This window comes from Anguilla rostrata, chromosome 18 (assembly GCF_018555375.3).
Source record: "Anguilla rostrata isolate EN2019 chromosome 18, ASM1855537v3, whole genome shotgun sequence".
Classification (NCBI taxonomy): domain Eukaryota; kingdom Metazoa; phylum Chordata; class Actinopteri; order Anguilliformes; family Anguillidae; genus Anguilla; species Anguilla rostrata.
The window spans coordinates 21,369,866-21,385,338 of record NC_057950.1 but is presented as its reverse complement, the minus strand read 5'-3'; the positions used below and the strand labels follow the sequence as shown (position 1 = coordinate 21,385,338).

At 50.8% G+C, this 15,473-nt stretch overlaps 1 protein-coding gene across 8 annotated transcripts in view; it reads left to right on the top strand.

Annotated features, from left to right (window-relative positions):
• The window catches only part of ehbp1 (EH domain binding protein 1), a 143,851-nt gene that overhangs the window by 80,075 nt on the left and 48,303 nt on the right, over positions 1 to 15,473 (top strand). For all 8 annotated transcript variants that reach the window (XM_064316829.1, XM_064316826.1, XM_064316827.1 and 5 more), the window contains 3 exons: positions 734 to 1,612; positions 2,971 to 3,012; positions 4,175 to 4,315. In XM_064316829.1, the coding sequence (XP_064172899.1) occupies positions 734 to 1,612; positions 2,971 to 3,012; positions 4,175 to 4,315 (1,062 nt within the window). The remainder of the gene's footprint in view (positions 1 to 733; positions 1,613 to 2,970; positions 3,013 to 4,174; positions 4,316 to 15,473) is intronic.

Sequence of the window (15,473 nt, the reverse complement as noted above, 5' to 3'; positions counted from 1 at the left end):
GGCCTGGGGGACGGCCTGGAGAGGAGAGCGGAGGTGTCCTGGGCGGGGGGCTGGTTAGTTGGGGGACTTTGGCGGGGGGCTGCGGTTTTTGGGGACCGGGCTGTCGATTTCTTCCCTCGGACAGGAGACATGAGCTCCATCTTGTCCCAAGATTATTTATAGGCTGCATTTATACGGCGCATTTTCCAGCTACAACTGCGGAAAGCGCTTTACAATGAATGCCTCTCATTCGCCCATTCACACTCACTCACACAAGGTAGCCACGCTAGGTGCAAATTAGCTCATTGCTCAAGAATCCCCCAATGTACTTAGAATGCCTGTCGGACATATATATATATATGTAGATGCGTGAGTACTTGTAGCTACGAAACAGATTTGTTGTCATTTTATTGTTGTTTTTTTCCCCCTAATGATTTTTCTTGGTGGACTTTCTCATATTTTCATCCAGAGTTGGTCCATCTTAGCACCTCTCTACTTCCATAACTTCAACGAAATGACAGAGAATGTGAACTTTGTATAAAGGCCAGCATGTCGGGTAGATCCCTGTTACTGTATTTCACATATTTTAAAAGACCAACTGGTTTTATCAGTGGGGATGTAATTTAACTCGGGGACATTTTTAAATAAGATTTGGGATGGTGATTGTGTGTCAGTGCCCATTGTCCTGTAGTTAATCTCAGTCAGAAGGTGCGCTCTCTTCATGCGACTGTGTGATTTTCGCTCTTGTTCGAAGGCGTACGACGGCTTCGCCAGCCTGGGCATCTCGCGGCTGCTGGAGCCGGCGGACATGGTGCTGCTGGCCATCCCGGACAAGCTGACGGTGATGACGTACCTGTACCAGGTGCGCGCGCACTTCAGGGGCGAGGAGCTCAACGTGGTGCAGATCGAGGCCAACAGCAGCCGCAGCACCTACAAGGTGGGCGACTTCGAGACCGACACCAACAGCTCCATCGACCAGGACAAGTTCTACGCCGAGCTCGGCGACGTCCACCGGGAGGCCGAGGAGGCGCCCGCGGGCGGCACGCCCAACGGGGCGGGAGGAGCGCCGCTGGACGAGGAGGCGGAGCCTGTGGGAGGCGCCGCGGCGTCTCTGCCCGCCCCTGCCCCGGGCGGGCCGGCGGGGGACCGCCCCCAGGCCGTTCCCGCTCCGCCTTCCCTTGCCGCCGCCGCCGGCGCCGCCGGGTCGCCGCCGGCCCCCTCGTCGCGGGCCTTTGACCCCGCCCCGGCCGGGAGAACCGCGAGCGGGATCGTGGTGCGGGACGCGGCGCTCACCGTTTCGGCCCCGAGCCGGAGGAGGCTGCCCAAGGCCGACCCCGCGGACCTGAGCGAGCTGCAGGCCAGGGCGGAGCTGAGGGCGCCCTCTCCTCCAATCACACTGCACCACGCCGTGGACAGACAGGCCAGAGAGCGGGCCGAGGAGGCGGACTCCGTTTCCCCCGCCCACAGGGCGGGGTCCTCCACGTCCGTGCCCCCCAAAGCGGCCTCCTCCTGCGAGCGGGACGATGACCTCACCAAGCAGAAGGGCGCCGGTCTGCGCCACTCTGACTCGGACGCCACTGCTGACGCCAGCGCCCCCGGCAACCACACAGACACGCCCACCAAGCCCGCACAGGTAAAGCACATGGGCGCAGCGTCCCAGGTGATCTCATCGAGGCAGGGCTACTCTGATAGGATTAAGACAGATCGTGACATGTCTGATAATTGGTGCCAAACCAAAGTAGCTCAGTTCATTTATATATAACTTTGCTTCTAGTTTAACACCAGCGTGGATATTATACAGCCTCTCATGAAAACACTGTTTTAATATCCCTGCTTGAACTCAAGATGTGAAAACTTGCATCTGCATATACCTGTATTTTCTATTGATCACGTTATTGATAGAGATCATAGAAAATTTTAAAAATCTGTTTAGACATTTTTTTAATGTACCTGAACTTCTATTATTTAAGTTATTACTGTATAGCAAAGGATAGTATTTCTACATTTGCACTTGAGATTTCATTTTTTTAAGGTGTTTATGAAGTTTGGTTAACTTCATATTATTAGTTTTGGGGGATTTTATGTATGGACATAATTTCTTGAAAACAATGATTTCTGAACTACAGGGTTTTACCTACCTCACACTCAAATTATGTACTATGCTACGGAATTGTATGTTTATTTAATTTATTTCATATTACATTTTAATATTAATCTCCAAGTATTATTAAATCACCAGTTTAGTTGTTTGTTAAATTTGGACATTAGATGCATTAGAAATGAGAAATATAACCTTTTTGGTTATTTAACTTTTTTAGTGTTTGCTTAAAAAAATTAAAACATAGACTTGTGGCAACACGGAGTTAAAAATAGAATGGGTGATATTGTGCTTTTTCAGTCCCCATATTGCTAACAAGATAGCGCACACGCGCATCAGGATGCGTTTGATTGGTTCCCTCATCCCTTTCTCTCGCCCGCTAAAAGAGAATTTCCTTGCCTGAGCCTCGGTTATCAGCGGGGGTGTTTAGAGCCTGTGAGGTGCGTCAGTGGTTCGGCTAAATCTTGATTGATTTATTTTGCCTTATTTCCCCATTTTGCCGGGTCGGGGAGGCGTAGCCGCGGAGCGCGGGGAGTCAGGCGCCGCGGCCGCGCCCCGTGTCCCGATCCCAGGCACGGCGTGTAACCCGGGCGTACGTCTGTTCCCGCGGCGATGGGAGCGCAGATAGGGCGCCGTCGGTGGGGGGGGGGTGTGTATCTCGTCGGGGCTGTCATAATTCGAGGCACTTGCGGATAGTCGGGAGTCTCCTGCTCATTGGACCCCGTAATGAGAAACCTATCCCCTGATAGCTCAGAATTTCCATGCTAAAAATGTTAAGGGTAGATGCTAATCGGGGACCCCGTATTGAAGAAATAAGTATTGGACGTATCAACAAAAAAAAAAAAGTTTTCCCGCACCATGACCCAAACTTATTTTCTCGCTTGCGTTTTCAGGAAGTTGCCACTAGTCAGCTACCGAACGCCACAGAAGAGAAGGTAAGACCCGCGTGGGGACGTTTAAAGTTTCCGAAGTTGGCCTGCTGCCTTTGCAGCATTTATACAACAGTCTTTTCTTTGTCTGAGCGATATCCCCCAACCCGCTGTGTTGGGAAACAACAAAATGTCATAATAGATTGATTTGCTCTGGTAATTTTGCTGGTTAGTCCCCAGCTGCCCCTCTAACCCTCTCGCTCTCCTTCCCTCCAAATGCCGTTAATAAGCTTAGCCACGTTTGCCAGAAGAGCCGCAGAAAATCTCATTACCAATCGGCATCTTCCACGGTGCGCCTGGGCAGCCCAGTGTCCAGCTGTCGTCAGAGTTAGCGGCCGAGGAGCTTTCCCGCTTAACTCCCGCTCTCGGTTCGCCTGTGCCAGAGGCGGAGGATCCGTGTCCGGGCCCGTGAAGAACGCTTTGGCGGTCTCGCTCTTAGTGACGGCGACATCGTTCCCCTCGGATTCCCTCCCCTGAGCGGAAAACCCGCCGTGGACGCTCCCGCCCGCGATCCTCTCGCCGCCGAGCGCCGGGGCCAATCAAAGAGCCGGCGCTGGGCGAGGTGCGCCGCGAGTCGCCGCGGCGATGAGACGCGGCCGATGAACCCGAAAGGGTGGAGAATCGCCGCTCTCCTGGCTGGCGGTGCGCCCCCTTTTCAGCCCGAATCGTTTCATAGGAACGCGGTGCAGAGAAGAAGAGTGTCTGCCCCACTTATTCTTGCAGGCAGGACATTCGGTGATGCGAGGGCCGTTTAAGTGAATGGAAGGAGGGAATTTCGATGAAGGAAATGTATCAGTAAATGACTGGCATGTTTTATTAACGTAGCATCAGCGCAGGAAGTTTTGTGCGTTTTCGAAGGTCACTTCTGAAAGCATACCTTGGCTTTCATTTTCAATTTCACTTCCATAGTGTTGAAGCAGGAGATATCGTTTGTTGACAGAGCAAACCGCCGCCTGTAAGCTTGTTGAAGAACAGACACTTACTATTTAATGTGATCTTCTTAACCTAAACTAGTCTAATATTGGGTATGCTAAGCAACAAAGATTAAACAGGTTCCACTGTACTCATACAATAAGTCCTCAAATATACAAGGATGGATTAGCAACACCTGTGCTGCTAACTGCTTCTCCAGCTGACCCCTCCCCTGCTCTCCCTGGTCCCCCCACAGAAGGCGCAGTCCCGGCAGGAGGAGCTGAAGGAAAGAGCCAGGCTTCTGCTGGAGCAGGCCCGGCGCGACGCGGCCCTGAAGGCCGGGGGCAAGCACACGGCCTTCGCCAGCGCCCTGCCCCGCCCGCCGCACTGCACCGACGTAAGGGGGGGTCCGGGCTCTGCGTGTGTGTGTGTGTGTGTCTGTGTGTGTGTGTGGGGGGGGGGGCGGGTGTTTATTAGATGTGTTGAGGTAGGGTTTATTTTGTGATTTTTCACCTGAAGCATCTCTGTTGCGTGGCTACATACACGCCACACAGGGTGGCTTCGCCATCTCCCACCCCCCCATCCCGCCCCCCCCCCCCCCACACCCCCCATCAAATCTGCGCAGCGAAATGGCGTGTTCCGGCCGTGGGGGAGGCCTGCTGCGTTTCCCCTCTGAAGGACGAATTAAAAACCCAGCGGAGGGGACGCCAGCTAGCCTGCGCGCATAATCTGCAGTCACACTCAGTGTGAGCCGCGCCGCGCGCACGTAATTAGCGTGATTACTCTAACGTGCCATTAACTGCCACGCACCCCGTAATGGCTTCTGCAGCGTGGGGGCGTCCCGTCAGCGCCCGGCGCTAAGGGAGAGGCCGGAGGGCAGGGCAGGAACGTTAAAGCTGCCAGTCCACCCGCGTGCGTGTCTGTCCGTTTTATAATTTTATTTTTTGGGTGGCGAAGACTGCGAAGATGCTAAGAATGGGTTTTAGGCGTGATGTCAGCGCAAGGATGAATAGTCAAGCAGAGAGAGTGTGACAGAGTGTGTGTGTGTGTGTGTGTGTGTGTGTGTGTGTGTGTGTGTGTGTGAGACTGCAGCATTGTGAATGTTCTGCAGTGCTCCTCTAACTCTCCGCTTTGTGCATGAATGCCTGTAATGGGCACAGAGGGAGAGAAGCCGCTATCCTTTTAGAAGTTTGAACACTTTCTTCATTCTCTCCCTCTTTCTTTCTTTCTTTCTCTCTCCCCTCTCCTGCTCCTGATGGAGGGAAGAGGCGCTCCTAAAACCCCCCCCCCCAGCCACCCCCTCCCCCCTCCTTTTGCAGGATTTCAATTAGGCCTCCGCCTCTGTGACGGTGCCGGTGTGAAAAGCTGTTTCAGCCGCACTTTCCTCCCCACACATTTTACAGGGTGACTTACCCCCCCCCCCAACCCCACCCCACCTCTTTCTCACTTCCCCATTGACCCCTCCGCAGCCACAAAGGCTCAGTTGTAGACGCGCGTTTCTGAGCTTTTTCAGACGGCCGCGTTAGGGTTAGGGTTATTAACATCTTCTTTCGGGGGTCCCTCGCTGGACGTTCAGCTCGCCCGACAGCGTCGAAGGCTTTCCAGCGAGCGGGCGGAAATATTAAGTTGACTGTTAGTTGTGCCCCTAGAGACCGGTTTCATTCCTCTCTCGCCCCCTCTCCTTCTCTGCCTGTGTGGGAGCGGCGAGGGCGTGAGGCACACTGTCCCGGTTCCTCTTTTAATTCATTCAGGGTCGGGGCGAGGCTTTTCACCCCCGAAGGCCGCATCGGGGTCCGCAGCGCAGAAATGTACACATGCTTGGCTGAGCACACACATAGAGGGCTTTTTAAGGCCTACAGTTACAGCGATGGTCAAATCCAAATATAGTTTCTGAGGTTTTTTTCCCCCGCAATTGTGTTTCGAAATACATTTTTAAAAATCTAAAACGTTTCAGCCCTGGCATTGAGTGTCATGACAAGGGATTTCGGGAAGGAAATGAATACCTTTCGGTAATGAAATATCTCCAAAGCGGCAGCTTTCCGGCGTATTTGCAGTCTGAATTTTAAAAGGAATTGAGATGTCCTTGAATTAAATCTTCTGAATGCGAGCGGAATAGAATTTCGGCATAATCTGGGAGTAAATGACAGCCTCCGAAAGACCGAGTCTGTTTAAAAGCCTTCAGAAGAGAAGCGGAATTAAGAATTTAACCACAGGGTGAATTCCTTTTTTTCTTTTTTTTCAAAGATGCCAAGGGCTGTTTTTTATGTGCTTTCAAAATAAATAAATAAATAAATAAGAAACGTTCTCTGCTTTACCGTGGCGCAGAGGGGAAATGGCGAAATGGCCTTCATCCCGGCCGGGAAGGTCTTTGCCTCTAAACTGCGCCGCTTTCGTGGCGGGCGGGAGCGTCTGATTCCCAAGGACGACCCTCTAATGAGGCCAGTGCATTAGCGCTGAGGAATATTGAATTGTTTCAGTTTTAATAGAAAGCATTGATCAGAGGAATCCCCGTCTCTCCCCGCTGATAATTGTCAGCGATTTAGATTAGATTAGTTGATGTCTTGTTTTGATTGCCGGGGAAACGGCCGCCGGAGTGTTATCGCGGGGGTGGCCCCGGCCCGAGCGCCTCCCTAAGTAGAGACTTTGCGGTTTAGCATGCATACGGAATATTTTAATTCAATTAAATCTGACTTCATTCTTCCCGGGCCAGGGTGGAAATGCGCAAGCACCAGATAGAGAGGAGAAGCTCTGGGTGTGTGGAAGCTTTGTTGAGGGGTGGGGGGTGGGGGTGGGATCAGATAAGCTCTGTTGAGGGGGTAATATCAGCCCCCGGTAGTGATGGGACCCTAAAAAAAAGACACTGTAAACGTGGGGGTATCGGTGAAGTTTGGGTTGTTGCTTATGAGGGGGTGCTGTCTGGCCGGGTCTCTCTGAGAGGATGGTGGACGGCCTGGTTTCCTTTGGGTAGGGGACGCCGTGCGGGCCGTCCCATCCGAAGGCCCGTTTAACCCCGTCCCTCCCTGGGACGGTGGGCGGGGCTCTCCCCACGTGCGGAGCGGCTCCTGGCCCCGCCCTTAACGGCGTCCCGCTGGCCCGGCTCGGCCCCCCCTCTCCTGCCCATTAGCCAACATTGTCTCTTTTCTTTATTTTTCATTTTTAGCCCCCCCCCCCATTGGCCGCGGTGCACCGGGGGCTTTGATAGAGGCGCATCAGTAATAACTGTTTTGTACTTTTCTCTGGTCTCTCCTCCTAGGTGGTCCTCATCATCCATTAGGACCTTTAGCCTGATTTCTTGTAATGTCACACCCCCCGCTGCCCGCAAATGGGTAATTAATGAACAGACGTAAAAAAAAAGAGAAGAAGAAAGGCATTCACCCTCCCACCCTCCCACCCACCCCCTCTCTCGCCCCTTAAGTTTATTATTTCCATTTTGAGCCCGTGAAGGTGTGGAGCCTCTCGTAGCGCTGAGCGGAACCGCCGCTGCGGACCGCCTCTAGCCCACCGGCCTCCGCGCTCACCGCTAGGAAGTGCATTTTTCCCCTCCTTCTTTCTTTTTTTTTTTTTTTTTTTTAATCATAAAGACCTGAGCGAGTGAAAATTTGCTCCAGATTTCCTCAAGCATTTGCAGATCAGAGCAGCAATTTCACAGAGCTCTGGCCAGGGTAATTATTCCAGCGCCCAGCTCGCGGGGAGCCGGGATGGCGAGGCCGACTGGAGAGGCCGGGGCTCCAGGTGAGCTTCCATGTGTTCACTGGGACGTTATGATTAGTTTAATTGGGCTCTGTTTGATTTTCACCGCCAAGCCCCCCCCCCCCCCCTCCCTGACCCCCCCAACCGCAGTGACGGAGCGGTGACTTCTCTGAGCTGTCTGTGACCCTCGCTGTCAGAACAAGGGGGGGCAGAAGAAGACCTTTGAACTTTTGTTTCTACCCCACCCCACTTTCTGTTTTTTGGGGGGGTTTTTTAAAACATGTTTTCAGCTCCTCTCGTCAATGAAAGCCGGATAGATCGCTATTTTAAAAATGTATATATTTTATAGAAACAAAGAATTTTGGTCCCCATTATAAATATTAACACTGTGGCGTTTCTGTTTACCATTGTGTGTTTTATCCCCCTTTAAACCTCTGGGGATTTAAACCCAAAACGGGAGTTGTGGTTGTTGGATAATAATAATGAAAAACAGAAGCTATCAATCTGCATAACTTCCTTGCTGGAAATTCAGATTTAAGTGGGCCAATTAAGGCTCCTAGCTCACCCATCAGTTTCCTTGTCAAACAGAAGCGAGTTTTGGACACCACAATCACATAAAGGAAGTGAAGCAATTAAAAATATATCTGTATATTATTCATACATCATGTGGACACACACAATTACAATTCAAATAATTAAACACATAACATCAACACACACTATGAATTTTAAAATGCTTGCTGTTTTAACAGCTTAAGCCCCCCCCCGCCCCCCCACCAGCCCCTTTCTCAGAAGTCATGTCTTGAGCCGTTCCTTTTTTGTCCTTTTTGTCCATTTTTTTTTTCCTTTCCTGAGGAATCTGCCTTAATGAAACCACATAGTTCTGTGGGAGTTTGGGTGCTGGCGTCGGTGCGTTTCATGCCTCCCTGTCAGTTGACGTGCGCGAATTGGGCTTGAACTGAGATCAAAGGGCCCTCTCCGCACTGGGAACCCGCGAGAGAGACGGCTCCCGCCATCGCCCCGCCAGGCCTGATCAAGCCATCAGGGCCCGGCGAGCCGCACGTCTCCACGCTTCAGCTCCAATCAGGAGCCGGCAAGCCGCACGTCTCCCTGCCTCTGCTCCAATCAGGGCCCGGCGAGCCGCACGTCTCCCTGCCTCCGCTCCAATCAGGAGCCAGCGAGCCGCACGTCTCCCTGCCTCCGCTCCAATCAGGGCCCTGCGAGCCGCACGTCTCCCTGCCTGCGCTCCAATCAGGAGCCGGGGAGCCGCACGTCTCCATGCCTCTGCTCCAATCAGGGCCCGGCGAGCCGCACGTCTCCAGGCCTCCGCTCCAATCAGGGCCCTGCGAGCCGCACGTCTCCCTGCCTCGCTCCAATCAGGGCCTGCAGCCGCACGTCTCCTGCCTGCGCTCAACAGAGCCTGACGAGCGCACGCTCCTGCCTGCGCTCCAATCAGAGCCCGGCGAGCCGCACGTCTCCAGGCCTCCGCTCCAATCAGGGCCCGGCGAGCCGCACGTCTCCCTGCCTCCGCTCCAATCAGGAGCCGGCGAGCCGCACATCTCCAGGCCTCTGCTCCAATCAGGAGCCGGCGAGCCACACATCTCCCTGCCTCCGCTCCAATCAGGGCCCGGCGAGCCGCACGTCTCCCTGCCTCCGCTCCAATCAGGAGCCGGGGAGCCGCACGTCTCCCTGCCTCCGCTCCAATCAGGAGCCGGGGAGCCGCACGTCTTCACGCCTCTTCTCCAATCGCGAGCCGCACGTCTCCCTGCCTCCGCTCCAATCAGGGCCCGGCGAGCCGCACGTCTCCTTGCCTCTGCTCCAATCAGGGCTCGGCGAGCCGCACGTCTCCCTGCCTCCGCTCCAATCAGGAGCCGGGGAGCCGCACGTCTTCACTCCTCTGCTCCAATCAGGAGCCGGCGAGCCGCACGTCTCCCTGCCTCCGCTCCATCAGACCGAGCGCAGTCCCACTGCGCCAATCAGCCCGCGAGCGACGTCTTCACGCCTTCGCTCCGAACTGTAGAGAGCGTGCTCTGCCATCACTGATCCCTGACTCACTTCACCGCGGCCACCAGCCCTCCATGGCGCTCCTACGTTAGAATGCTAGCGCCGGCTACGCTACACGCGGCGCGCGCTCACTTACCGGCACGAATGTAGACTTTCAGGTCTCCCCCGGTTACAGGTCGCTGCCATTTAAAATGATGTTGTCTGTTTGTTTTATAAAGAAAGAAAAAAAAATAGAACTGCTTGGTGCAGTTTTCTCTTTTATTGGGCCACTTTTCTTTAGAGAGATAGAGAGCGTTTGAAAGCATCGAACGGATTGAATTCGGTACGCCAGTTTGTGCGCCGAGCAGACAAAAGCTACGTACGGTGAATAGCGCTGCCAAATCAAACTGTGCTGCGGGCACTCTTTAGCGTCTGTTCAGAAGGCCCGTCTGTGCCTGGGGCCGGACCAGCCTTAATTCTGTACAGTACCGCAGCAGCGTCCGGTTTTCCTGGTTAGTTTACTGCAGGCCCTGCTTGAGTTAATATTACACTTCCACTTACCCAGTTAGGTAGCAATCCCCCTCTCTCAGTACAACACTCTTCCTGAGTCCACTTCAGTGCTCTTTGACGGCAATGAGAGCGGTTTATTCGTTTGTTTATTTATTTTAACTAATTAGCTTTCCTTCTATTTTTTTAAAAAATTTTTATGAGACTCTAAAAATCGTCATTCCAGTTCTGGCACTCGGAACCTGTCATGTACACAAACGCACGGAGGGGTTTGGCAGATGAGTATTTGCACAGACGTGTTGCGTCTTTTGTCTGTGCCAGTTTGTTTTTCTCCCCACATGGCCGCGCTCATTAACGCAGGCGCCTGGTGTAATTACTCAGGGTGTCTGCGTCGTTCCCCGTTCGTCTGCTCTCTCCTTGGACATTTTGTTTTCGTTTGCTTTCTTCCAAGTGCAACATAGGTTTCGATGCCCTTACTAAATGCTAAATGTCATCCCCCCAGAAGGACAACCCTGGCCAGCGCTAGCCTTATCCCACAACACACCATAATAACAAACTGTGTTCCCCCCCTCCCACCCTCCCCCTCTCCTTTTTCCCCTTTAATTTCTTCTCTCCTGCCTGAAAATGGTTTTCCTGAACTATTTGACGAGATTTCTGGGCGCTAAGGGCAGACACTGTAGCCTTCAAGCTATTTCTCGCTATCGGTTTCATTATCAGTAGCCTCTGCGTTCCCAGTATCATCAGCACGCACATGCAGAATCATAATTATGCCATGTACAAGTTCTTTGATAACATGTACAGTTTTCTTCTTAATTCTTTATCAAATGCATTGATCGTGGCGCGTGTGCATTGATCCAGCTCGGCCATCTGGCAGGCAGCGATAAGCACTGTGGCATCTCTGCATTCCCTCTGTCATTCATTGCCCCACAGTTTGGCTGCAGGGGAGCAGCGCCCGGATTAGCCCTGTTCAGCTACTTACTTGCATTTTAAGTTGACACCTCTACAGCTGCTCAGACCACATTACAAACTGAAACACATACGCCGCGACTTAGCGGTGTGACACTCCTCAATAAGCTTACTCCACTAGCTACTCAACAATCTGTAATTGGATTTGTAGGAATAACAGCAAAAAAAGAATTCCTCAAGAATTGGAAGGGACACAAGGTGAAGTTTTCTCATTATAGCGAAGAAGGCAGGGTGGAGATCACAGGCGATTGTTACTTTTCCATTTAAAGCAGAAGGGATAGAAGCATAAAGGGACGACAGGATTGAGGGAAGGGAGGAAGGGAGGTGGGAGACCCTGCTGGCTCTTTTCCAGGACTTCTTGAAAGAAAAGGAAGAAAGCAAACTACTTTTTTTTTCTTCTTTTTTCCCCCTTTTTTTGAACCGGTTGCCATTGCTGACTAAAGCAGAATAATTTTAAGTTTAGCTAACTTTTTTAGCCTTGCGCAGCCTACCAGTGAGCCTTTTTTTCCTTTTTGCATAACATATGTACATACAGTGGCTAATTAAAAACACGCCAGTTTGCCTTATGTGGTTGATTTAGTTACTTTCTGATTACAGAACAGAGCATTTATATGAATATCTTTTAGCACCCAGGTCTCTGTTAATTAGAAACACAGCGTTTGCCCTGCGTGTGTGCTTGACTCACAGAGCTATGTTAATTTGGCTGATTCTCACCGCTGTTATTGTGTGGGGGCGCTGGGTATGGCGTGTGTAAGGGCCGGGGAGGGTTCCGCACACTGAACGCTCAGTGTGTCATGACAAATGTGTGTCCTGGCGCGTGATTGGCTGGCAGGGCGGCTGATGCGTGCGGGGCCGGGCCTGGCACAGGGCGTGAGGGCCGGGCCTGTGTGCTTGGCCAGCCAAGCGTCCTCCGCCTGGCCTCAGAGGCACGGGAGGCCCCGGACCCCCCACTCCATACCCCCCCGGCCCATAAAAGAGCACTGGGGCAGGGGGGGCGGGCACCTGGGCGCCAGGCACGCCACAGGCCACCTTCTCAGACCAACCGTTCCACTCCTCTCCCTAAACCCGAAAATGACTCTTCCCTCTTTTAAGCACAGTCATATCATCGTCGTTTTTACCTTTTCACTACTTTTATTTTGTTCTCGAACATCCCCTGACCTCCTTTACTCTCTCCTATTTTGGCACCTCATTATCCTGCTGATGGACAGGCTGCTCGGGCGTGGGGGGGCCTTCAGCCATTTCAGCCTGTTCTTTCTGCCCCTCCTGCTCAGGGTCCAGCGGGCCCTTTAATGGAGCAGTACCACTGGAACCCCGGCTCGACTGGGGTGGACAAGGCCTCCTGTGAAGGAAGCTAGCATCCCGCCTCACGACAAAAAAAAAGAAATGAAATTTTAAAAGTCCATGAAGGACCGGAGTAGTGGCAGGAGCAGGCTTAATGATTTTAATCCCTGTAGCTTACAAAATAATATGTTTTTACATTTTAAATGCACCATCAGGAAAATGTGTCAAAGGCGTGTCAAATTAGCTGTGGAATAGTGTTTTCATTTCATTTCTCATTTCTGAATTCACTGGGCACTGAGCTCTCCAACGGCCATTTGGATTTCCTTTTTTTTTTGGGCCCATCCTAAAACTTGTCTGTGGGCCCTCCGCTATAAGAACAACTAACATTAGTATGCACTGGACCCAGCGTTGCGTTGGTAACAACGCAGAATGATCTTCACTTTTTCGCTTATCTTTATTCGAGCATTACTTGCCGTCTACCTCTGAATTCATTTTTATTGCTCTGCCCTGAACATTTCCAGGTAATCTGTTAGCTTCCTGTCCTACAGGAAGGAAATGGCAAGCCCGTATCAGTGCCACCGGTGTATTTTAGCGGTGCAATCAGCGCGGTGTGATGTATGTAACATACTATAAATATGTAAAGTCTTTATTATGCTCGACGCCTCTGGCTACGAGTGTTTCTGTGAGCGGGGGGACCGGCCTGCCGCCGTCCCCCTGAAGTCATCACACCGCTCCTGATACAGCACACCCAAGATGGCTGGAAATTGGCGCCCGTGCTTTAAAAAAAAAAAAGAAAGAACCTGGGGTGGTTGAATTTAATGAATTCAATAATTAATTGTAATCCCAGGGACCACGGTTGGTTGGTCAGAAACTCAACATATGCTCACTACATCAAAATAAACACTCCCCGGGGTTATTTACACATATTTAAAGACTTTTAACCCCCAAGACGATCTACAATTAGGTTAAAATTGCACACATACAATCACTGTCAATGTAAACGACTAACAACTACTACTGTTTAAAATATATATATATTTATTTGTTTTGTTTCATTTTTTTTGCTGTTTTTTTTTTTTTACTGACACTGTGGCGCTCTCACTATTTTTATTTTTTCTTTGTTTTTTTCCGTCCGCATTAAACGCTGTGTGAACGGGCGAGGTGTGAGGACGTGTTCCTGTGGCCAAAGCACCGCAGCAGACGAGGAAATGGATGCAGAGACACAGACCTGCACCTCCGCTCCTGTGTGAATGTGTGGGGGGAGGGGGGGGTAGTGGAGCCATCTTCAGAAAGATCAGGCCTAAAATTGTTTTCATGTCCCATGAGAAATCCTGTTTACTCTGACAAGAGCACATCCAGTTTTGAGACGGCACAGAGGCATCACGTGCCCCGCCCCTCGCTGCTTTGCGATGCTTATTCTATAGCGCATGAGCTGGGTACATGGTGGTAATCCTTGCCTCTGGACAGGTGAAGAATTTTCTTTCTCCTCTAATGGCTAATAACAGTGTGTCACTTCCTGTCAAGTGATGTCAGGGCCAAACTGTATTTGCAAACCGTGTTAACTGCACTTGCTTGTCAACAAGGGTGCCAACGTTTTTATCCCACCCCTCCACCCCAGCCTGGGGCACACACACACACATACACACACATACAAATACACACACACACACACACATACACACACAACATCAAAAGAACCTTCAGAATGTCCAGGGAGTCTGGAAAAATGACTCAAAGAACGTTCTGGAAACCTTGACATTTATTTTTGTGAAACTGAGCCAAAACCAAGTGAATATGATTTTTTGAAGCTACCTCAAATATCAAATTATACTAAATGACCAGTTGAAAATTAGTGACAATAAATCATATGTTGTTTACAAAAATGCGTTTACAAAATAAACCTCATTCTGAAAATCTATGGATTAAAAAAACTGAAAAACTCCCTTCTCAGTTCAATATTCTAAAACAGTCAAGCCAATAATAAAGTAGTAAAAGATGAAACAATATGACACTTGGAGAGCATTTCTCTTTTGCTAAAATCGGTCCCTTTTACTGACTTTATACATCTCATGTGAGCCAGGGGTACAGAAAGCCCCCCCCACCTCTTTCTTTCTGCTCATTTGGGGCCATCTCGAGGGGCGCCTGGCTGCACCCCGCCTCTCCGTTCCACATCACCTTGCCTAATCCATGGCGTCATTCTCAGCGGAGAGTGCTGCTGCTCCTCGCTGTCTGCTCCCAGCATTCCTTTCCTTTTCTCTCGCTAATATTTATTTCCCCCAGACCCTGGAAGAGAGAGACTGCGCTGCTTTACTGGAACAGTCGGACGAAGTTGAGATTTTCAGGGAAAAGACTTGATTTCCCTTTTCTTTTTCCTGTTTAACAAAATCTTTGGTCCCTTTTTTCTTTAAACTTTCTCCTCCCTTCTTTTGCATGGGTTTTTGTTTCACAGGGCCCTCCCACTTCCCCCTCCTGTCCTTCAGGGTCTTTTTGGGGAGGGTATGAAGGGACTGCTGTGGGATGCTAGCGCTAGCTGGGCTAGCCTGATCACTTTGATCGGTGTGGCCAGGAAGGCCAGACGACAGTAACAGCAGTAGCAGTGAAGCTGGACAGCGAAGGACGGCTTGCACAGACAGCTCTCAAGTGTGAAATATGAAGAGAGGGGAAGCAGGGAAAAGTACTGCATGCAAATAGCCTTGCACTGTAGGCGCACAGAAACAAGGAGCTGCATTGCTCAAGTCTAAATGTTTCTGCAGGGCATTTACTGTATTGGTCACCGCATGTTTTTTCCCTAAAGGATCACAAAAAGTAAAAGTAAAAAGAATTTAATTTTTTCATTTTTGTGGATCGTTACGGTTGTTTTTTTTTAAGGTACAGGGTTGTTAAAGCCTGTACCTTAAAAAGACAACTGTTACATTCCACAAAAATTAAAAATCGTTATACTGTAATTATGCTTTGAACACACAAAATTTATTTAAACAAAATAACTTTTTCAAACTTTTTTGCAAGTCTGGGGGGAAAAAACATGATAGTTTTTACTGCAGGAAGAGGGAGACCAAAAATATATACACACAGTCCCAGAGAGACAGACTAGCACACAGAGGTATGCACACGTATGAGGAGGAAGAGAG